Source organism: Hemicordylus capensis, chromosome 1 (genome assembly GCF_027244095.1).
Source record: "Hemicordylus capensis ecotype Gifberg chromosome 1, rHemCap1.1.pri, whole genome shotgun sequence".
In the NCBI taxonomy this organism is placed as follows: domain Eukaryota; kingdom Metazoa; phylum Chordata; class Lepidosauria; order Squamata; family Cordylidae; genus Hemicordylus; species Hemicordylus capensis.
In genome coordinates this window covers 146,260,943-146,283,844 of record NC_069657.1, presented here as the reverse complement: position 1 = coordinate 146,283,844, position 22,902 = coordinate 146,260,943, and the positions used below count along the sequence as shown (strand labels likewise).

General features: G+C 47.9%; 1 protein-coding gene across 3 annotated transcripts; it reads right to left on the bottom strand.

Annotated features, from left to right (window-relative positions):
* Positions 1 to 739: 739 nt before the first annotated feature.
* UNC93B1 (unc-93 homolog B1, TLR signaling regulator) lies at positions 740 to 21,748 on the bottom strand. 3 transcript variants are annotated; one of them, XM_053287253.1, is made up of 12 exons: positions 21,703 to 21,748; positions 17,678 to 17,781; positions 14,780 to 14,921; positions 10,515 to 10,668; positions 9,896 to 10,057; positions 7,717 to 7,846; positions 7,370 to 7,463; positions 5,983 to 6,107; positions 3,481 to 3,663; positions 3,097 to 3,370; positions 2,016 to 2,134; positions 740 to 1,553 (listed from the first exon to the last, which is right to left on the bottom strand). In XM_053287253.1, exons 1-12 carry the CDS (start codon positions 21,731 to 21,733, stop codon positions 1,242 to 1,244), a joined length of 1,830 nt encoding a protein of 609 aa, XP_053143228.1. In that variant the 5' UTR covers positions 21,734 to 21,748; the 3' UTR covers positions 740 to 1,241. The 3 variants fall into 3 exon arrangements, with proteins under 3 accessions (XP_053143228.1, XP_053143229.1, XP_053143230.1); XM_053287254.1 differs by lacking the exon at positions 21,703 to 21,748 and adding an exon at positions 18,346 to 18,407; XM_053287255.1 differs by lacking the exon at positions 21,703 to 21,748 and adding an exon at positions 18,310 to 18,330.
* Between the last annotated feature and the right edge of the window lie 1,154 nt (positions 21,749 to 22,902).

Genomic DNA, 22,902 nt, shown 5'->3' with positions numbered 1-22,902 from the left:
TTCTGAGAAACAAGAAGAAACCCACAAACTGGAATGCAATCAAGATCAAGTTCAAATGAGTTATGCAGAGCCCTTTTGTTCTGTGCTCTTTCTGAATAGCAACTACCAAACCCACACCTTCTCCAAGTCTGGTATTTGGAGCCTTCGCTCATGTGTCCTTTGTATTTTAAGTTTTCTCACTTTTAGAACTTTACAGAGGGACAAAGCCTATAAAAGGGCTTTACTCTCAAACACTTCTTGCTTGGTTTCTGTGAGACATCTTTGGTGCAGTCTGTTGTTGTGGGAGGTTGGTGGCACAAGCTTCCTTCTACTGCCCCAAAATCTGCTCAACTGAGCACACACCCCGCCCTGTGTGCTCAACCACTGGACTGAGTCCCTAAGTTGCATGAGTGGACACGGAGTCTAGAACCACTGAGCTGAGCTGAAATCACTGTCCTTGAGCATTCCTTGCATGGGCCTGTTGTGGGGAGACTCACATCTCCAAGAATGTGCCCTACGGACAGCTGCCGTTGGGCAACCCATTCCCGGTATAAACCACATCAGCTGGAGACAAGGCTTTGTTCCTGTGTGTCATGTACATCCTAGATGTCAAATGAACTGAGCCAAAGTTTGTTGTAAGGAGCTTAGGGAGTGTGCTTGCAGATGCAGACTATCGCAAATGAGGGGAAAAACCGACAACAGAAATAAGCTTGATAGTCAACAGAATTACCAACAGTAGCCAACCCATAGCAAAACAATATATTAAAATATACTTATACTTTATTGCCAGTTCAAATGGTTTCCAAAGGAAAATAAATGCTCAGTGTGCTTCTCCCTCTTCTCTCCAGCTCTAAGGCATTACACCTTGAGCATCAAGTTTTATCTTTTGAATCCATCTGTCACAATCCATTCAGGCTGTTCTATGGAACAATGCCTGTGTTTTGGGTAGTATCCACAATTAGAAGATGGAGAGTAGAGATCTCTACCATGCAGGGAGAGAACTAGTACCCTTGGTCAGCAAATAGGCTGCCTCTATACTTCCCCTCTCTCCAAGCTAGCGTGTGGGCCAAGAATGTCAAAAGGTCGGGGAAATAAGATTGGGAAACAGATCACGAAGCCTATATTCCCAAGGCAAACTTAAAAAACATAAGAGGGGAATTATGTTAATGGAGAGAGCCTAAGGTGTTGAGACAGTCATGGCCCAGCCAAGACTAGAGTAGACAGGTTGACCTGGTGCCAAAAGTGTGGGACCCGGCCACAAGCTAGCCCTCATGGTCCCCAGCCTCCTCCTCCAGGGCCTGCTCAAAAGCACACTTGTTCCTGCGCCGAGGCTGCCCCTGCAGACCACCGGGCTCTTCATCTTCAGCTGCCGCTGCCTCCTCCTCCTCCTCCTCCTCCCTCTCTGAGTCAGTCTCATCAGAGTCGTTTTCCAGGTAGCGGTAGCCCCGCACCTTGTGGCGGGGCTTGGGAATCTTGGGAAGGCGGTGTGGGATCAACTGGGCTACTTTACGCTCCATCCATATGTATGAGAACACTGCAGCTACCAGAGTAGCAAGTATGATGGATAACTTAGCCTGGAGGGAAAAGACTCCATTAGTAAAGGAAGGGGAAGGTCAATTGCTCCCTCACTCTGTCCCAGAAGCCTCCTAGGCCAAGAAGAGAACCATCTAGATCACAGCTGCTCAACTTTGGCCCTCCTGCAAATGTTGGCTAACAATTCCCATAATCCCTGGCTATTGGCCACTGTGACTGGGAATTATGGAAGTTGTAGTTCAAAAACAGCTGGGGGACCTAAGTTGAGCAGGCCTGATTGAGATTCTAGGCAGAAATAGGGGCTAGACAAAATGGTTCCCAATGTCTTTTTCTCTTGTCTTCAAGTTCCTCCACATCACAGTTTGCTTTAGACTCCCCCCTCCCCATTTATCTCTTGGCCAGGGGAACCCATCTTCTCACAAAGCCATTTTCATTCCATCAAAGGGCAAGAGAATGTCTTGAAGCCTGTGAGAATTGCCTTCTATGCCAGACTCCCATCTCACCTTCATTGGCAGTCCAGACCACAAGTAAACCACAAAGATGGCCAGGGCTTGCCACCAGTGGTAGATGGTGAAGACGAAATCCTGTCGCTCTTTATCTTCATAGAGAATTCCCATGAGTGCTGGAAAGGGTGGGGAGGAAGTGAGGAGTCAAGTCAATGACCAAATTATCTCCTTAGTCCTTTTACTACCTTCATACAGAGTGGTTTGAGAGGACATAGCAGCTTATGAGGAAGACTGAAAAGAAAGCATAACCTCAAACAGCCACACAGATGAGAAAGTCTCTCTCTGGGGTGGTCAGCATCTCGCTCTGGCAACCAATTCTGCAGAGAAGAGAGGCAACAGAGTTCAAAAAAGCCACTGCCTGCAATCCAACTATTTGGAAGGGAACTTCAAGTAACCAGCATCTACCATATTGTCTGAGGGGTTATCGTTACCATGGAAGCTCAGCTCAGTTTGATGTAATTCCTGGTCTGTGGAAAGGCCAGGAGCTCCAGCATCAAGCATGCAGTTTGGAGCACAAGGGAAGCAAAGTTCTGTCTCTAACAAGAGGGGCAGGATTCAAACTTTCTGACAAAAATGTGGGGAAATCTGTGCTCTAGCACTGATGAGGAATTGGGCATGGCCATGGCCCGGCAGCAGTGGTGCATGGTTGGGAAAGAGAGCTGCTGTCACAGCTGTATCCTTGCCCCTGGGCAGGGAGAGCAAGACCACTCTCATCATCTGTTAGTCTCGTGAGAAGGCAAGCCCACATGGGATGGGGGTTTGGCCTTTTGCAAGAGCTGCATCAACTAACAGGCCCTATTTCAGGACAGAGCCAATCTTTGTGCAAAAAGAAAGGCACGGAGAGCACCCAGGTCTGGTGACATAGAATTCTCTTCCCTCACTGAGCACCCTACAGCAAACAGATGAAGAACCCAAGAGGAAGATGGGGAAGGAGGTGTCTGAACCTCCCCACTTTCATAATTCTTCCCCTCCTCATCTCAGGTTACACAGGAAATGACCATAGGCTGGAACCCATGGAAGCCCCATAAATGGAAATGGCATTCATGGAAGCCCCATAAATGGAAATGTTTTTACTCACTGCTGAGGCCTGTCTTGTTGAGGGCACTGCCAAGGCCCCAGAGTGCTGCCACCAGGTAGAGCATGGGTGCTTCGCCTAAGGCCCGGGGCTGGGGCTCCCAGCAAAAGAGGGCAATCAAGAGGATGGCATGGACGGAAGCTCCAGCAAGTAGGGGAACCTGGCGGGGCAGGCACAGCATGGAGAGGGCCAAGCTGCAGCAGACGGCAGAGGAGAGTCCATAAGTGGTGAGGATGTAAGCCATGTGCTCCAGGCCAATGGAGCAGACGCCATAGTTCTGGGGATGTGTGAGGAAAGGAGGTTCTGGTTAGCATAACCCACATTGTCCCTGCCTTGCCTGCCCAGGGCCTCCTGCCTCAGAGTCCAGGCTATTTGGAGCAGACGTACCAAGGCAAAGCCAGTGCAGACGAAAACCACCTCAAAGCCACTGTATATGAAGAAGAGGATGAGATGGCGCATACGGTAGTCTCGCATGTGCTTGAAAGGCAGCTGGAAGATGTTGCCCCAGCCAATACTGCGTAAATCAATCTCCTCTGTGGGGCGATAGGCTGAGCCACAGAGGATCAACACCTGCCAAAACAGAAAATCATGTTGGGACATCAGGAACCGGGCAAGATCTGGGCAGAACAAATGTTCTTCCCTTCCCACTCCCTGTAATGCTGAAGTGGAACTACCTGTGCTGTTTCCCCACCCTCACCTGTGGCACCCAATGATGTGGGGCAGGGTAATGCTCATCCTGATGACTGCTCAACATGGGTAAGTTTGCCAAAATATTAGAGATAAGAGCAAATAGAACTCAACATAGACCACCACACCTAATTTTGCCTTTTGTAAGGCAGAATGCAAAAAACGCAACACTTTCCCCCATCATAGTAACTGGAACAATTTAAACATGGTTCTTTCTGAGCATTGGGCTGCTAAAAAGTCCTTACCTGGGTCAGCAGTCCGTGTGGCCACCAAAACATTTAAAAGGTTCTTGTCCAGCGCACTAGCTCATACTATGCATAGCACCCACATGCCGCTATGTTGTTTAGGCAGTGTCCATGGTGGCATGCAGGTGCTGCCCAGGTATGGGCGAGTGTGCAGGGCAAGAACCTTTTTCAGTGTCACAGTAGCCACATGGGGTGCCACTATAGGAAGGGTGGGAGGCACAACATTTACGTTTGCCCTCAGAGATCTCTCTTTATGTCAAGTCAAACTCCAAACTCCCACAATTTGGAAAATCCTGCAAAATCACTGCAAGTGAAATACTTTGCCGTTCTTGCAGTTTGACTAGCTGACATCAATAAAACTTGAGTTTGGTACCTTGGAATGTTGGGAGCTGCCTTATTCTAAGTCAGGCCATTGGTCCATGAAGCTCAGTATTGTTTGTACTGGCAGCAGCTCTCCAAGGTTTCAGGCAGGAGTCTCTCCCAGCCCTACCTGGAGATGCCAAGGATTAAATCTGGGACCTTCTGCATACAAAGCAGATGCTCTGCCACAGAGCTATGGCTTCTCCTCCTCAGTGGAATATCTTAACCACACACAATGCCCACAGAGTCACCCATCCAAATGCAAACCAGGGCAGACCCTGTCCGGCAAAGAGAGCCATTGCTTTTGGTAGACACAGCTCAGCTCACCATCAGAATGAACCAGCTTATTTATAGATCCACCACACTATGTTACATATCATTCATTCCTTACATTTACATCCCTCCATAATTTTAAGGAGCTCACGGCGGCATACACCCGTGTGATCCCATTTTATCCCCCTCTGTGAGCCAGCTTAGGATGAGATATGGTGAATGGCACAGAGTCTTCCAGCAAACTCCCTAGCTGACTGAAGATTTGACCTCAGGGGGTGGTAATTTAAGTGCAACACGACAACACTATGAGGCTATTCCCACGATTGCCCAAAAGCGGGCTGAGGGAGCCCAGCCCTCTGTGGGGCGATCGTGTGCTGCAACAGGAGCCGCGCAGCTCCCGGCAGCTAGCCTCGTTAAATCCCCCTCCCTTTAAACGAGGTTAATGGAGTGATCACTCCATTAACCTTGGTTTTTTTGCAAGCAGCCTCCCGGGCTCGGGCCCTGCGCGCTCGTGACAGAGCTGGCAGTCGTGTGAGCGGCCGATCCAGGGAGAGCTAAGCCCGCTTTCTCTGCAGAAGCTCTTCTCACCAATCATGAGAAGCGCTTCAATGGCTCTCTGTCCTACTCACAACACAGTGCAGTGTTACAGAAGGAGTTGGATTTATCAGATAACAGGAGTCTATTGGCAAGGGTTGCTCCCTGGAGCTCATGGGAAGGAACTATGGAGAGACCATTTTCTTCCTTCAGAGCCAACCTCTGGTGGCCCAGCTCAGAACCTTGAAGGGACATTGCTTGCGCATTGTTAAGCTTTTCTCTGCAACCTCACACACCACAGCCTTGCTCCTTAAAAAACAAGCAAACCTGTGAATCTTCAGGAATGAGATGGAAGTGCATGATACTACACCAGAACAGGGCTGCCCAACTTTGGCTCTGCAAACAACTCCCATCATCCCCAGCTACATTAGGGATGATGGGAGTTGTAGTAGTCCAACAACAGCTGCAGGGCAAGTTGTGCAGCCCCGCACTAGAATCTAGATTCCATGCTGTGCTCCGCAATCAGAGCTATGCATTGAATTGATATTCCTTTTCTATTTCAGTCTGGGACATTTTTCTTAAGCAGCCTGGGATTCAGTCACACACTAGGCAAGGTGGTTTGCAAAATAAGCACATGCTGATCTGCCTACTCTGGAAAGATTCTTGGCACGGCACTGGAAGGCCTGGGTGGCAGAATATATGGCTTTGACCACTGACACCTGGATCCCGCGACAACAAGCATGGCAAGTGAGGCTGTGTCTTTATTCTTGCACTTTTCACCAGTTCATACCAGGAGCATGGCGAGGAAAGCCACGCCCATGAGCACACTCTCCACCATGATGAGCTCGCTGCTGCGTGGAAGTCTCTGCAGAACTGTGGTGTTGAAACCTGTGAGGATCCCATGGCTGTTGGTGCCTGGAGAGGAGACAGTGTCTCAGAGACCATGGGCTGGAGAGGGACCCAGTTGGGAGCGCATCCCAACAAATAGGGCACAAGGCCCTGGTGATCACGGGATGGAGCAGGAACATGGAACCCAGGGGTGGAACAAGGGGAACGGGGGCTGGTGTGCCCCAGCAGTCTCACTGTGCACACGCCAGTGACACCCCATGCGTGCAAAAGGGGTGTGGCCCCTTCGTCGGTGGGCCTGCTGCACACCCTCCAGAGCTCATTTATTTCCTTTCCTCTCCCTTCAGCGCTTGCATGTGCTTGAGTGCTTCTACATTTCGAAACTTGGTATCTCATGAGACGATTTCATATTTGTACAGATAGCCAAGTAAAAGCTGAAAACCCCTCAATTAGAGCAGGATAATCATCATCATAAATACTTTGCGTTTACGTAACCAATTGCCGAGCACTTCAGAGCCATTTATCTTGGGGAGAGGTGACCATGTCAAAGCCCCTGGTCTTTAGGGAGGTTCTCAAAATAATGAGCCTTTGGTTCCAGGCCTTCCACCTCCCCCACTCAGCCCACCGCCATTCCCCTCCACTTCCCTCCCTCCCCCAGCAATCACACACATGCAGCAGGCACACAGAGAAGAGGGGGAGAGCGAGAGAAAGAGAGACTTCCCCGGCGACCTCACTTGCACACAGCAGCTGGAAAGACTGACGGAGCGCAACGCACAGGGAGAGGAGACCACTGAGCACACTGCCAGCTGAAGCGCTCTTACACCTTAACACGTGCATGCATGCACAAGCACACAAGCACATGCGCACACACACACACACATTCAGTGCCTGCTCTTTCCCTCCAGCAAGGGAAAGAAAGGAAAATAAATGCATCAGCAAACACTGACTGGGAATGTGCTCTGGGGGGTGCGTGGAGCCCCCTGGTGATCAGGCCACGCCCCTTTTGTGAATGATCTCACGCACAAGGTGGGCTTGTGCGGCCCTCTGTGATTGGCGGCTTGGGTTCTTTAAACCCTGTTGCTCAATGGTGGCTCCGCCCCATTGGAAATGTAGCAAGGCTGAGGGAGTTATGTGAGACTCACAGCACAATCCTAAGTGTACTCTATGTGTACATAGAACCAAGCCCCATTGAGTACAGTGGGGCTTACTCCGAGGTACGTCTCTATAGGGTTGCGGACCAAGGAGATTAAGGCCGCTGAAGAAGAAATGCCAGGATGTATCTGAAGAAATGCCAATCTGGCCAAGCTGCTGCTGCCTCCTAGGATACTCACCACAGTGCTGCACAGCAAAAAGTGTGTGATGCAAATCAGAGAGATAATGCTTCAGGAAGAAAAACATGGGCATCTGGGCACAGACAAAGCTCAGCTGGAAAACAAGGGTGGGAGAGGATGAGAGCCAAATACCCGTGTGAAAGGAGAAGGCAAAAGAAAGAGGGAAACCCCACATCTAGACAGCAAGAGGGTTTCCGTCAACATTGATGTCGCCAATCATTCCCACTAGGGCTCTGCACCATGTCAGACCTGACATTTTGGGCCATGCACAGGCCTAGTTCCCACCAACAGGGCCCCGCCCCAGCACCACCCCAGGGCCACCAAAATCCTGTCAGCAAAGCTCTCACATTGAAGAGGCTATAGAAGACCGTCTGGAAGGCGATGATGTAGGAGTTGTAGGCCCCATGTGGTGCCCGTTTCTGCTCTTCGACATGCTCTGTCTTGTAGTTCACATATTCATAGTACTTCTGTGCCATCCTGAGTGGGCAAAAAACCGCACATGAGCTGATCAGAGGACCCGGTAGCCAGTGTTCTCTCTAATTCGTTTTTCATCGGTGTGCGGAACAAGTTTTGTTCTGGGCAACAAGATCAAGGCAGTGAGTGTGCACATGTGCATTCAGAGTGGGGCCTTCCTGATTCAACCTGAGTGGGATCTGAAATTAATGGAGCAGACATCAAAAAACGTATGAGCGTGTGCACGCCACGCCTTATCAGGAACACTGCTGGTAGATCCAAGGCCGGCTAACCTTCTGCTGTCTCCAGGATATGCTCTAAAAGCAAAGGCAAACTTGACTCCCCATGTGAAGCGGCTAATCAATGGTTCCATGGGGCGGAACATCCATCATGTCCAATAATCTATTTACACCATAAATGGCCAAAGTTATATGACAGAGAGTCTAAATATCAGTGCCAGTCAGGAACGTATGGTGCTGATAAGAAGACTCACCAAACCATCAGGCTGGCAGACGTGGTAAAGGATTCACAAAACAATACAGCTGTTGTGTGAAGAAATCACTGTCCTGGGGGCAGTCTTTTGACATGTGGCATGTCTAATGTTAATGACAGCCCATTCAAAGTACACTCCCTGCTTCCCAATACCACACCACACCACAGCATCCCCAGAGCAGAGTCCTTTCAGCCAAGTGCTTTCCCTGCTCCCACCCCAACCATTGCACCTGATTCACGGCCATGACCCTGGACCCAGGACCTCCTCCCATCTGGAGGGCAAGGCAGACAGTTCAGATGTCTGAGAGCCAGTGTGGTGTAGTGGTTAGAGTGCTGGACTAGGGCCGGGGAGACCCGAGTTCAAATCCCCATTCAGCCATGATACTAGCTGGGTGACTCTGGGCCAGTCACTTCTCTCTCAGCTTGACCTACTTCACAGGGTTGTTGTGAGAAGAAAACTAAGTATGTAGTACACCACTCTGGGCACCTTTTTCTGGAGGAAAAGTGGGATATAAAATGTAAAATAATAATAATAATAATAACAACAACAACATGATCCCATGGTCCAGCAAGGGAGAGAGCCAGCAAAGCAAGGCAGGCATAGGCAGCTGGGGTACAAGCTCATCATGGGTGCTGTTGAACCAGCAACAGGCAAGTAAGGACTGGAGGCTTTTATAGCTTGCAGGGGCCCCACTTCTTCCTTCCTTCCTAAGGCAGCCTGTCTCCTGAGGAGGCATCTGGGTTGGTTTCCCCCTCCTCCTAAGGAGATTCATCCCGAGGGAAGCCTTGCAGAGTCAAGCATGCGCTACACCTTTGAAGCCAGAGCCTGGCCCTGGCCAAGCATCACCTCCACTCCTGGAGACCCAGGGACAATGCGGGGAGCTCAAGAACAGGGGATGGCACCCCACTAGGAGGCGCCAGATCCTCTAGGCACCAAGACATCTCTGTGGGAACGGCCAGCTCTGACTGTTTTAGTCCAGTGGTCCTGGGGGGTTGCTGTCAGAGACGGAGACCCAGGCTGGGGCATGAGTCCATCCCTTTTGTCCTCAGACTCACTCTCTTCTGGGTCAGTGTCTGAGCAAACTCTGACATCAGGGGATGTGTCAGGGTGGGAAGAACTTATGATCCAGATCTTAGATGATCTCATGTTGCGGGCAATCTCCACACCAGAACTGGGGGATCTAAGCCACCACCTCCACCACAACCTAAAGACACGGCCCTGCCTTTGCTCTTCAACTTGGAGTAGACTCTTGAGGATGTATCAATGTTATCAGAGACCTGCCCCCCCCCCCCAGTGTTGCCAGAGCCAGCGTTTAAAAATTCAAGCAAGGCTCCTTTAAGAAACAGATCATTCCCCAGACCTAAGTCACTCTGCCTGGGTAGCAGTCTTAAAAGCTGACAACTGCTCTGAGAAGTTGCTGGAGCAACGTTCTATTAATGTTGCCATACCCAGCTCCTGCGATTCCACTGGCTGCTAACCAAGGTTCTGACTCCTAGTCCTTGGAGCTGCTCAAGGTCAGTGGTGCTCCTAGATCCCTACCTCGGAGGAGACATCAGCTTAGCCCAGAACAGGATACTCACCGGGTGATGTAGTTACCCATGGAGGCCCAGAGTGGTACAATGGCAGCCCCAATTGCCACAGCTGATGGCACCAAGGTATAGTAGCGCTCCCAGTAATTGGTGGAGACAAAGAGTGCATAGATGCCCACTGCCAAGAAGAACATCCACTTGGTGCCAAAGAACCTGGGAAGATGGAAAGAGATGCCTGGGTTCTTGGCTGTGTGAAGGTCCGATTCTTACCATTGTGAGATTCCTTGAATGCTTAACGGAAAGAGGTCTTATGAAGGAAAAGGGTTTTTCCTTAACAAAGGGAGAAATTTCAGTTCCACCCAGAGCTCAGGGGACAATGAATGGCATCCAGAGGGAAAAGGAATCTAAGGGATATGGAAGGGGATGGGGCTACAGCTCAGTGGCAGAGTATCTTCTGCTCTGCATGGAAAAAGTCCCAGGTTCAACCCCTCTCATCTCCAGGCAGGGCAGGGAAAGCATCTGGCTTGAAATCTTTGAGAACTGCTCCCAGTCAGTGTAGACAATACTGAGCTAGATGGACCAATGGTCTGACCTGGCATAAGTTAGCTTCCTATAGATCTATATATTCACCCTGGAAAGAGGACTGACACAGGAAAGGACAAAATAATACCTGATGAGGAGTGGAGTGTAGAGCAGAGCAGCAATCGGGGTGACATTAATACCCATCAGCATCTTGCTGTCAATGTTCTGCAGTCCTAGGTTGCTGTATTTCACCTCCCGATAGGTCTCATCATAGTGCAGGATGAGCTGCATCTGAAGAAGGCCTGTGGGAGAAGGCATGGAAAAATGGGGCAAGATGTCTCATGCTCACCCTTGCAGTTCCTGTTCTAGCCAAGAGCCCTGTCTAGCTAGCACCCCAGAAGAGATAACATTGGTTGTAGAAGGCTTATGTCTCCAAGGGGCAGGGCAGTTTTGGGTCTTGCATTAAGCCTGTAAACTTCAGGGATGCTCAGACACTGAGTGGACTTGTCCAGAATCCATCTGTCTGTCTCCATGAGGCGCCCTCTCAGGGGCGTAACTACCATTAGGCAAGGGGAAGCGGCTGCCTGGGGGCCCCCACACCTCAAGGGGCCCCCCAGAGGCAAGTCACATGTGAAGTGAGTGTGTGTGTATCAGCGAGGGGCCCATTTTAAAATTTTGTCTCTGGGCCCACTCCAGCCTCGTTACGCCCCTGCGCCCTCTCAAGGAGTTCCACGCCAGGTTGAGACCCAACTGTCACTCTGGAGCCAAACACAACCATATGAAACAAAGTATATTCATCCTGTTCCTCCATAAGAACAGCGTTGCTGAATCAGGCCCAAGGCCTCTCTAGCCCAGCATCCTGTTTCACACAGTGGCCCACCAGATGCCTCTGAGAAGCCCACAGGTAAGGGGTGAGGGCATGCCCTCCCTTGCTGTTGTTCCTCTGCAACTGGTATTTAGAGGCATCTTGCCTCTAAGGCTGGAGGCAGCCTATAGCCATAGTTCTTCCAAGTATGCCTAGGAAGAGAATTATTTACAGGTTCAAGCATCACATCAAGTAACAGGAGTGGATCCTTAGCTTTTTCTTCTACTGGAAGAGCTGCCGCTGGATTAACAGGAACAGCCTCTTTCTAGTCTAGCTTTGAATATTATTTTATCACACAGAAACAGGAAGTGCAGGCAACTTGCACATCCTGTTCCTGCACAGCAGGGTCCAAAGTCATTCTTGGACCCAATAAAATGTGCAAAATAAACAAACAGAAAAGGAACATAAACATAAAATACAAATAATGCACAGACCTAGTCCACACTATCATTTGAATCTAGGTTTAATGTGGGTTATTGACATGAATGTGATTGTGTGAAGTCAGGCCAGAGGTTTATGCAAGATGAATCTAAGATTCCCACTTTGGCATGGGTTCACACAATCACACTGTTAGTAACCCACATTAAACCTAGATTTGAATGATTGTGTGGCCACACAGTATTTCCTTTGGGAGCTTTGTCACTTCAGAGTGCGCTTGTGAGAAGGCTGCATGTGTGAATGCCTCTCCCTACATATACACATAAATAAGTTTGATATGGAGCTATTCCCTATACACCAGTGCAGCATGATTTCCATTCATCTTCATGATATTTGGATGGGATTTTTGTGCAAAGCCCATGGAAACAATCAGAACTTGCATAATAGCCTTGCTCAGTGGACCAAGTCCCTAAACTGCATCTCTAGTTATACTAAGCAAATTAGCCGCTGATAATAACAAATGCAGGATTAATACATCTTTCTGATAAGCATTCATGTTGTATTCTACCTAGTAATCTTTTGTGTTTTGTTGTTTGGACGTTTGTCCCAGTGGGGATCCTGTAGAGCAGGCCTGCTCAACTTCGGCCCTCCTGCAGATGTTGGCCTACAACTCCCATAATCCTTGGCTATTGGCTACTGTGGCTGGGGATTATGGGAGTTGTCATCCAAAAACATCTGGGGGGCCTAAGTTGAGCAGGCCTGCTGTACAGAGTGTGGGGAGTGGAGTCAGAAAGAAAAAGGAGGGAAAGGAGAAGGAGAAAAATGGAGTTGCTTCTAAATAAAGCCTTAGTTAAGCCAGAATAATATTTCTTTGTGTTTACAAGCGAATAAAACACACCATTTCCCTTTTTTTCCAGTAAACTACAGTCATCACCTGCAACAAATCATCATTACAGATTTAATTTTATCATAGGAAATCAAGAGTCTTCTGGTAAGTTTTGGCTTCCTGGTCACTAGCTTGAACTGAAAGAAGAAATAAACCTTCCCTAAAGCAGATGTTGCTCTCATGGTACAGAGTCATGGGAGAGACAGCAAAAGTGCAGATGGTTAAAGCACTAGTGGTTAAAGCACTAGGCAAGGTGCCTCTGTAAAATAAAGTAAAGTGTGCCGTCAAGTCGGTATTGACTCCTGGCGACCACAGAGTCCTGTGGTTGTCTTTGGTAGAATACAGGAGGGGTTTACCACTGCCATCTCCTAATCTAAACAAGGGTAAAATAGCTCATAATACTAGGAAAACATTAGTGGACTGGAGCAGCAGCTGATATCAGAGAGAGGTACAGAAGCAGAAGCTTCACAAGAAACAAGCTGACAGAGCTGGTCTAAAGCATTTTGATGCCTTATGCAGAATCAAGAAATGTCGGCCACCATCCTCATAGAACAGATCCTGGCATTTCTGAGCCAAACAGCCTCCCTGTTCACTGTATCCTGTTGTTCCTGTGGCTTAAAGCATCTTCCACTCCCCAGTGACCTGTGCTTGCGAGCTGTCCCATGTTGGGATTCCAAGTCAATCCTGGTTCCTCTCTACAACTCAATAGGCAAACATCTCTGAATGGTGGGTGATCAGCAGCAGCTCATTGCAAACACCTCTTGCCTAGCTTCAGTGGTTTCTTGGATCACCATTTCCTGCAGCCACTGGCCTAATGCCTGGCCCTTTCATGCCTTGCTGTACATTCAGACTTTCATAGAATTTAAGGAGCTGCTTTATACTGAGTCAGACCACTGTGCATCCAGTCCACCTAAGAGCCTTTAAATGGAGATGCCAGGGACTGAATCTGGGAGCCGTGGTGCCAGGAAATTTAAGCGTGAAACTTGAGCCAGACGATGGATGGACATAACAGGAAGAGGAGTGAGCAAACAGGGCAGAGGCAGGCATGGCAGCAAGTCCATCCCCCAGCCCCATGGAGTGGAAAGCATTGCAGGGGGTGAGCAGTAGGTCTGCACCCCCATGGAGCAGAGGGTAAACTGAGCCTGATCTACATGCCTAGCATATCCCCAGTCTCTGAGCACATGCTAGGCATATAGATCAGGCCTCAGCAACTTTTGAGGCCTGATCTACACAATCTAAAGAAGTCTCTGAGTTATAGTCTACCCAAGTCTCTGAATTACAACTCCTGCTCTTCTATAGCCCTTGATATGAAAGAAAAGCAAAAGCACATGTACTACCATGGCACTGGGAAAGAAAAAGTCCATTCAATTTGCTTTTGGTGCAAAATTGGTTCTTCATAGCAATACAAGTGCTGGCTAGAGCAGGAAATTGTACCACTGGCCATGCAGAAGCACCTTGTGGAGATTAGCCTAGACTGCAGAGTCTATGGAGGCTAGCTACAAAGAGCCCTTTCACACAACCAAACGGGAGTGGGCTGGAGGGGAGACAGGAACCTACCTGCTTTCCACCACATGATCGGAGCCTCTGTTGGGCTCTACCACTCACACATCCACACAAACGTCACAGTGGCATCCTTCAGGGCTGCAATTGGGCGCTGGGAGTTCTCTAGTAACCCACAATGCACCGCACAAACAGCATGCTGCATTGGGGAAGCTCTCCTACCTCACTGTAAGCCTGGGTAGCGGATCAGGGCTATCCAGGAGAGGAATGGCAGGATCAGGAGTGATCCTGAGGCTTCACACAACCAGCCCTACCTGGGTTTGCCCTGTCCTACCCAGGTAGGGCTGGTCATGAGAATGACCTTAGAGTCCATTGACTATGGAGACTAGACTATAAGCTTGTTTGCAAGACCATAAACTGTGTAGACAAGCTGTGCACACTCCTAATCTTTGACCGTGAGCAAGCACAAGTCTAGGTAGAAGAAGAGGAGGAAGTGATTGTGTGGGAGCCTAGCACTGAGTAGGATGGCGTCATCCTACCCAGCACCTGTACCCAGCTCTTTAATGAGGTAGCAGGAAAAGTCCTTCTACACAGCATGAGGCTCCCAACACAATCACTTTCCCCTCCTTCGATCTGGGCTTTCACTCACACACAATCAATAATTGGGAGTGTACACAGCTCCCAAAGCTGGGTAGGATGCTTGTCCTACCCAATTAGTGCTTGTGAGAACCAGCCTTATGTATCTGTGGTAGGAGGTGCAGAAGAAGCAGCAGGCAGCGCATACCTAGAAAAACACTGTAGGTCAGCATTCCCCCCATGCTGGCCGCCACGAGGTTCTTGATAATGCCAAAACGCTTGCGGCGGAAATACTTGCGCTCTTCCTCTTCTTCGTTGTACTCAGCATGAGCCCCCACAAAGTTATCCAGCTGGAAACAGAAGCATCATAAAGATTGAAGGGAACACCCTGACAAATACATCAAGATAGAAAGCCAACATACCATGTTCCTCAGAATGGAGAGGTGTGGTCAAAAGGTTGATGCAGTTGTATTTATTTGCAGTTGTATTCATTCATTCATTCATTCATTCATTCATTTTTATATACTGTCCTTCCTAAAATGGCTCAAGGCGATTTACATTAAAATAAAAAATATCTAATATTAAAACCAGAAAACATTTAAACCAGATTAAAATTAAAACTAAAACTAGATATCATTAAAAGACCGGCCAAAAAGATGGGCCTTTAAGGGTCTCCTGGAGCATTTTCAGACAGCTGGCTTTACAGTGAGTTTACTGCGAGTTTCAAGTTGCCCCCCACCAACTGAGGCAAAAAGTGGATTTTTAAAATCCCGGATATAAATCAGGCTACACTCTAAAGCCTGAATCATGTGTGAAGTGCTTCCTGATAGCTTGCAGGGACTTCAGGATAAATCTGGCCAATATGTGAATGCACACCCTCTATTCCGAGGAGATGCGAATTAAAAGCATTTTTCATATCTGTGTGAAAAAGCTCCTGAAGGCCTCCAAGGAAGATGATCCTCTTATATCCATGGGGAGCACATGCCACAACCTAGGGGTGACAACTGAGAAGGCCCGATCTCAGGTCGCCACCCGATGAACATTGTTTTAATGTTTAACAAATAAATAATGTTACTGGCGGGTTGCCAGACTCTTTGTCATTATGAACTTATTTATTTATTCATTTTTATTTATTTGAGTTATATACTGCCTTTCCTAAAGTGTCTCAGGGCAGTTTATACTAAATTAAATATAACGTATTTAATTATATTTAATTAATTAAATTAATTTAATGTATTTAATTATGTATTTAATTATACATAATTAATTTTTAAAAAAATCATTTAAAAGCAGATTAAAATTAACATTAAAACTAAATATTATTAAAAGCCAGGCTAAAAAGATGGGTCTTTAATGCTCTTTTGAAAGCCTCCAGGGAAGATAATCCCCTCATATCTTCAGGGAGTGCAATCAACATCCTAAGGGGCGACAACTAAGAAGGCCCAATCCCAAGCAGCCACCAGATGAACTGATGGCACCCAAAGACAGAACCTTCTAATGATCTCAATGAGTGGTAGGGATATTTTGTTGTTGTTGTTATTAATTCAATTTCTATACCCCCCTTCCAAAAATGGCTCCGGGCGGTTTACACAGAGAAATAACAGATAAATAAAATGGCTCTCTGTCCCCAAAGGGCTCACAATCTAAAAAGAAACACAAGATAGACACCAGCAACAGTCACTAGAGGTACTGTGCTGGGGGTGGATAGGGCCAGTTACTCTCCGCCTGCTAAATAAAGAGAATCACCATGTTTAAAAGGTGCCTCTTTACCCAGTTAGTGAAGGCACTCTCTCAGGTAACCAGCCATTCTGGGCTTTAAAGGTTAAGGTAATATTAACCAGTACTTTGCTTTTTCCTGGAAACATAGCAGCAGCAGCCAGTGCAACTGTTTAAGAACAGGCATAATGTGGTCTCTCCAGGATACCCCAGAGACCAATCTGGTTGCCACATTTTGAACTTACTGAAGTTACCAAACTTGGTACAAAGGCAGCCCTACATAGAGCTCATGGCAGTAGTCCAGCATGGTGTACCACTGTTTTATCAGCTGATGTGCCACTGTTTTCAGGTCATTCTCCTCAAGGAACAGGCAGAGTAGTTGAATCAGTCACAGCTGGTAAAAAGCGCTCCTGGCCACATCCTCAACCTAAGGCACAGGAGTGAGATCTGGGTCCAAGAGCACTCTCAAGCTACAAACCTTTTTTTTCTGGGGGAGTGTAACCTTGACCAGAACAGGAACTTCTATCCTGTCTTGCAGATTACAACCCCCAACAATGAGTACCTCCATCTTGCTTGGATTCAGTTTCAGTTTATTATCCCTCATCCAGCCCATTACTGCCTGTAGGCAGGCATTTAAGGGGCTAATGCCATTTCCTGAACGATGACAAGGAGAAATAGATTTGGGTGTAATCAGCATATTGATAACACCCAGCGCCAAATCTCCTGATGACCTCAACCAGGAATTTCATGTATATGTTAAAAAAACCTTTGGTGACAGAATAGAGCCCTGGGGGACTCCATATAGTAGCTCCCGTTTTGAAGAGCAACTGTCATCAAGCACCACCATCTGAAATCGACCTGAGACATTGGAGCGGAACTACTGTAAAACAGTGCCTCTTATCCCCAAATCAATCTTGCAATACAGAAGGATACTATGGTCGATGGTACTGAAAGCTGTTGAGAGATCCAAAAGAACCAGCAGTCACACTCCCTCTGTCGGTTCCCTGGTGAAAGTCATTTATCAGGCCAACCAAGGCCATCTCAACCCCATAGCCTGACCTAAGCCAGTGTGAAATGAGTCTAGATAATCAGTTTCCTCCAAGACTGCTTGGAGGCTGGATTATCTGGCTGTTGGAATGGAGTACTGTGCATGCGCACTTGATTACGCGTTAGAGAACACCATGAGCACCCAAAATGAGACTTTCAACAAGCTTCATGTGTATCATTAAGGAAAGCAAGCCCTTGCCACTGTTTTACTTTAATGCAATACTCTTCCAATACTTTAATGCAATACTCTTTAAATTTGAAAGTTGTACCACACAAGTAACTAACAAAATTCATTCATCATCACCATCATCATCAACGGATTTTATTGATGGGCGTCTCTCACCTGAACCTCTGCACCATTCAGGACAGGCCCATTCATCACGTCATCAACCCCCTGGACGTCTGGGGCCACGCCGTTCCCCAGCGCCTCTCGATACACATTGCCACCTGCAGGGAACACATCAGGAGGAAACGAAAGCTAGACTCCCCTTGATTCCCTTGTCCTCGGAGCGCGAGGCGTCGGCCCTGAGAAAAACAGCCACCTCCGCCAGAAGGCGCCAGATCCTGCCGGTGCGCGACTCTACTTTCAGAATTGCCGATTCTCTGGGAGTTTAACCCGAAGCCCCATTTCTAGAGCGATCGCTCACGTCTAGAGACGTTAACAACTTCCTGTTTCGTTTCGAAGCCTCTAGCTGCTCTTCTGCGGCCGCACACAAAAAAAAGCGAACGAGCGAGGCTACTCTCTTTCATTAACAGGAAAGAAAGAGGCTTTATATTTGGTTTAAAAGAGGTTACCGCCAGCCGATTGCAAGTTAGGGGAAGGGGATGATGAGGATTCCCCCCAGCCCAGTTTGTCAGAAAGTTGCGAGAATAAAAACGGAACCCGGGTAGGTAACAGGCTGCCCGTGGAAAAGGCATGCCAAGGAGGAAAGCTGCGATAATGGCGAGGGCTGTTAAGGTACCCCCAACACTAACCCAGATTTCCCCACGCAGCGCAGCCGCAACCAGTACCTGGCTCCATGGCAGCTTCGGGGACGTCTGAAAATATCGGAGGATTCACTTCGCTTTTCCGGCCCCAGTGGGCTGGGCAGGGAGGAGGAAGAGAGGGGACGTCAAGCCCTTAGAGAAGTAGGAGGACCAGGAAAGTAGCCTGGTGGAGGGCAAACTGTACCAACAGGCGTGCAGTGCACACACGCGGATACCTGTGGCTGCAAGTTTTCACTTTCACCTATGTACTGGCTAGACTGATCAATTAGAAACCCTTGGAGCAACTAAATGGGTACTCCTGATTAATCGGGCAGCAGATGGTTCTTTAAAAATAAATACAAATGCATAATAATAGCTGCAGATGGCACCACTTTAGAAGAGGCATTCCCCCCCCCCCCATCCTATTCTCACACTCTGGAGGGAATGTTTCTTACTTACTCACTTACTTTATCATATTTTTATACCACCTGATATATACATCTCTAGGCAGTGTATAAATGAGAAAACAAAACAGTATAGAACAGTTAAAATTCACAAAACAAATAAAACAAAATCACAGATAAAAACACATTAAATAACTTTTTTTTTTCATTTAAAAGCCTGAGAGGCCAGGTATGCCTTGAGAGTCCTCCTGAAAGAAAACAGAGAAAGGGATGCTTTTATTTCAACAGGGAGCATCTCCTCTTCCTCTCCTCCTCCTCTTCCTTTCTAATTTTACAGAGAATGTGTCTTCTATGATGTGCAGGCCGGTTGCTAGCCTCAATTTTTTTTGGGGGGGGGAATCTCAAAAGTCGTGGTGGGGGGAGTTATATGACTCTTTAAAAACAATTTGCAGCCTGGGGCACTTACATTGATGTAGCGCAAAAGTCAGCAGAAATTGCAATTTTCTCAATCAATATCTAATAAGTGCAATAAAATTTAACATTTCACAATAAAATTTCACTCCCGCCTCTGTGTCTCAAGAGTCTAAACACGCACTTTTGCCCTTAATATAAATAAATAAATAAATAAATAAATAAAAGAGAACTTTGGTAAATGACATTTTTCTTAATACAATATTGCAGTGTTGAACTTGAGCACTGTAGCACTTAATAAGGCTTAATTTAATTAATGCATATTAAATCATCTAGAAATTCATTGTAATAATAGGTGCTCATTCTCTCCGCTCTCTTAATTTTTTATATATATGGTCTTAAGTTGCAGTTTAGAAAGCTTCCACAATAGTGAAGTCTGCACACTCCCAGAGCCTTGCAGCCTGGTCTCAGCTAACAAAGCTGAACTTAAAGCTGGCTCTGCTTTTAAGTACAGTTTCAGTATTATATGAAGTTTCTTTGGTTGCAACTATGCCCATTCAATATGATTTATTTCTGAGTGCATGCACACTGTGCAGGATGGGGCAAGAGAGACTGCTATATCATCCCTTTTTAATTTGCAGGAATCTATCTTTCGCTCTGCTGCCTTGAATTGCCCCTCAAGGCAGAACATGTATTGTCTCCAATGCAAAATGGGACAATGGATGCCATCACTCACCAACCAAAAGTCTCCCGTGGCATTTTCTCAGTAGCTAAAAGCAAACAGCAACATTCTGCACCAATGAGAGCAACCAATGAATTGATTTTTAAAGCAAAAAAGTATGTTAGAGCTGAAAAGTAATTGTTATAAAATTTGTATAGCCATTTAAAAACAATTTGCAGCCTGGGGCACTTATATTGAAGTAGTGCAAAAGTCAACAGAAATTTCAGTTTTCTGAATCAACGTGTAATAAATGCAATAAAACTTCACATTTCACAATAAAATTTCACTTCCCCCTCTGTCTCTTTTGCTAACTGGGCAAAGAGGCACCTTTTACCGTGGTGATTCTCTTTATTTAGCAGGGGGAGAGTAACTGGCCCTATCCACCCCCAGCACAGTACCTCCAGTGACTGTTGCTGGTGTCTATCTTATGTTTCTTTTTAGAATGTGAGCCCTTTGGGGACAGGGAGCCATCTTATTTGTTTGTTATTTCTCTTTGTTAACCGCCCTGAGCCATTATTGGAAGGGCGGTATAGAAATTGAATTATTATTATTATTATTATTATTATTATTATTATTATTATTATTAAAAAGAGAACACAGAAAACTGCCTTGCACTGAGTCAGGACTGGGGTCCATTTAGACCAATATTGCCTAGTGGTCTGTTTGACTGGCAGCAGCTCTCCAGTCTTATGCCCACAATTAGTGAGCACATGGCAACCCAGAATCAGAAAAAACAAACAGCAGCAAAAGGGGAGGGGCAGAAACAATTTGCATACACTCAATCACAGGGGCGTAACTAGGAGAGGGGGGGAGTGTGTTCATCCCTCTCCCTGGCGGCCCCCCAGGGTGAGAGAGATAATGAAGAAAAAAAGGAAGGGAATGGAGCTGGAGGGCCCTCAGGAGCTGGGGGCCCATGTTCTTTGAACCCTTTCACTCAATTATAGCTCTGCCCCTGCTCAATCATCTATTCCCCACTGAATTTAGGTTTGAATTTATCAAAGGCTGGCCACATATGAAAAATGAACATAGCAGCTCTGGAAACTCCACTGTTTAATATCCTCATTCAATATGATTTATTTCCGAGTACACTTGTGCAGGGATCAGGATTGGGCATTGGCAAGAATCTTTCAGCTCTGCTCTGCCTTGGGCGGGGTGGGGGGTGGGGCACGGCGCGGAATTCCTTACAAATTTAAAATGGGTCAACAATGCATGCCAGCAAAAAGACCCACTCAAATCAACCAAAAAAGTTCCCATTTTCTCAATAGCTGAAGCATTCTCTACCAATGAGCAATCAATACATGGATTTTAAAGCAAAAAAGTATGTCCCATACTGAAAAGAGCTGCAAAGCAATTGGTATCTTTTAAAACATCTTTTTTTCCCCCACTTTGGGAGAGCAAAGCAAAGCTTGCTTTAGGTCCCACACATCTCTCCCACCCATATCCCTCTTATATCCGTATCCGTCTTATTCCAACTCACGGGTCTCACCCCGCATGTCAGAGTCACTCCCTGCAATGCAGCTTGCCAGGTTCGGGGTGCAGAAAGTCACATTTTGCTGCAGAGTGCAGAGAATCGAACTCTCAGACTGAACTATGGGGGTGGGACACATAGCAGCCCTCCATCCCCACTAGTCTCTTCTAATTCTCTTGCCTGCCTGCCTGCCCCCTGGAGGATCGCAAAATAGATAACAACTGGAATCTTATCAAGCAGGCAATGAGCAGTGTGATCTGTCTCTTTCCCAAGAGAGAACTTTACTTATCAGGCAAGCAATTAGCAAACAATGGTCCTTTCTACAGCAGCTTTGTTCAGTGGCGGAGCCAGACCGCGAACCTGTGCCCGGGCCGGCAGTCATGGCCCCGCCCACCTACCCCCGCATCTGACGTCAGACGTAGGAGGCATGGTCTGGCTTCCGAACGGGGCCGCGTGGCCTCATTTGGGAATTAGAGCCAGGCCTGCGCTGTGTTCACAGGATTGGCTCTTCCCTGCCTTAAAGGCAGGGGAATGCTGCTTCTGGCCATGCTGCGAACACAGCATTGGCCGTCCAACTCCCGAACAGGGTCATGCGGCCCCTTTCGAGAGCTAGATTGGGGCTGGCACTGCATTCGCAGCGTGGCCAGGAGTGGGAGGCAGGAAAGAGCCACTCCTGGCCACGCCTTGAACACAGCGCTGGTCATTTAACTCCTGAACAGGCCGCTTGGGAGCTAAACCAGCACCCCCCACGTCTGACGTCAGATGCGGGGGGGCTTGTCGGGGCCATGAGGTGTGGCCCCTGAGGGGCAGCAGTCCGGGCTCTTTGAACCTGTTCACCCAATGGTGGCTCCGCCCCTGGCTTTGTTCAGCTAAGAAGCAGCACTGAAAAAATTGCCAGAACGGCCAGCCACCTGGGGAGGAAAGATAATTGCGGGGGGGGGGGGGGCTCATACCCATCATGCCACTATCTGGCTACGTGCCTGATGATGGATCTTCTATACTTCCTCTGACACACTCATTCACCATCTAAACACAAATAAAGGTTGCCTTTTGCTTCAGAAGTATCCTTAGTACTTATATGCAACTGAGCATCAACATCATCATTTCATTGGGCAGCCCCAGTGTCAGCAGTGTAGGGAGTCCCCTGGCCCCACATCTGACGTCAGACGCAGGGGCCCAGCTAGCCATGCCCCCGTGTCTGTCGTCAGATGCGGGGGACGTGATCTCCCTCCCAAACGGGGCCGCGCGGCCCCATTTGGAAGGGAGATTGATCGGCCCCACTGTGTTGGCAGCGAGATCAGGAGCAGCTCTCCCTGCCTTTAAGGCAGGGAGAGTCACTCCGGCTGTGCTGCCAATGCAGCACGGGCTAATTTTGGCTTCAGACGGGGAGCACGGCCCCGTTTGGGACCAAAATAACACCCCCCCCTGCGACTGACGTCAGATGCAGGGGGCGTGTCTGCGCCCCTGACAGGTGGCAGCCCAAGTTCTTTGAACCTGCTCACCGAATGGTGGCTCCGCCCCTGCCCAGTGTTTCCAAGCTGCCAGGACTGCTGCACACATGAACGCCGGTCCCAGCAGTGTTGTGCAAGACTGCAGTT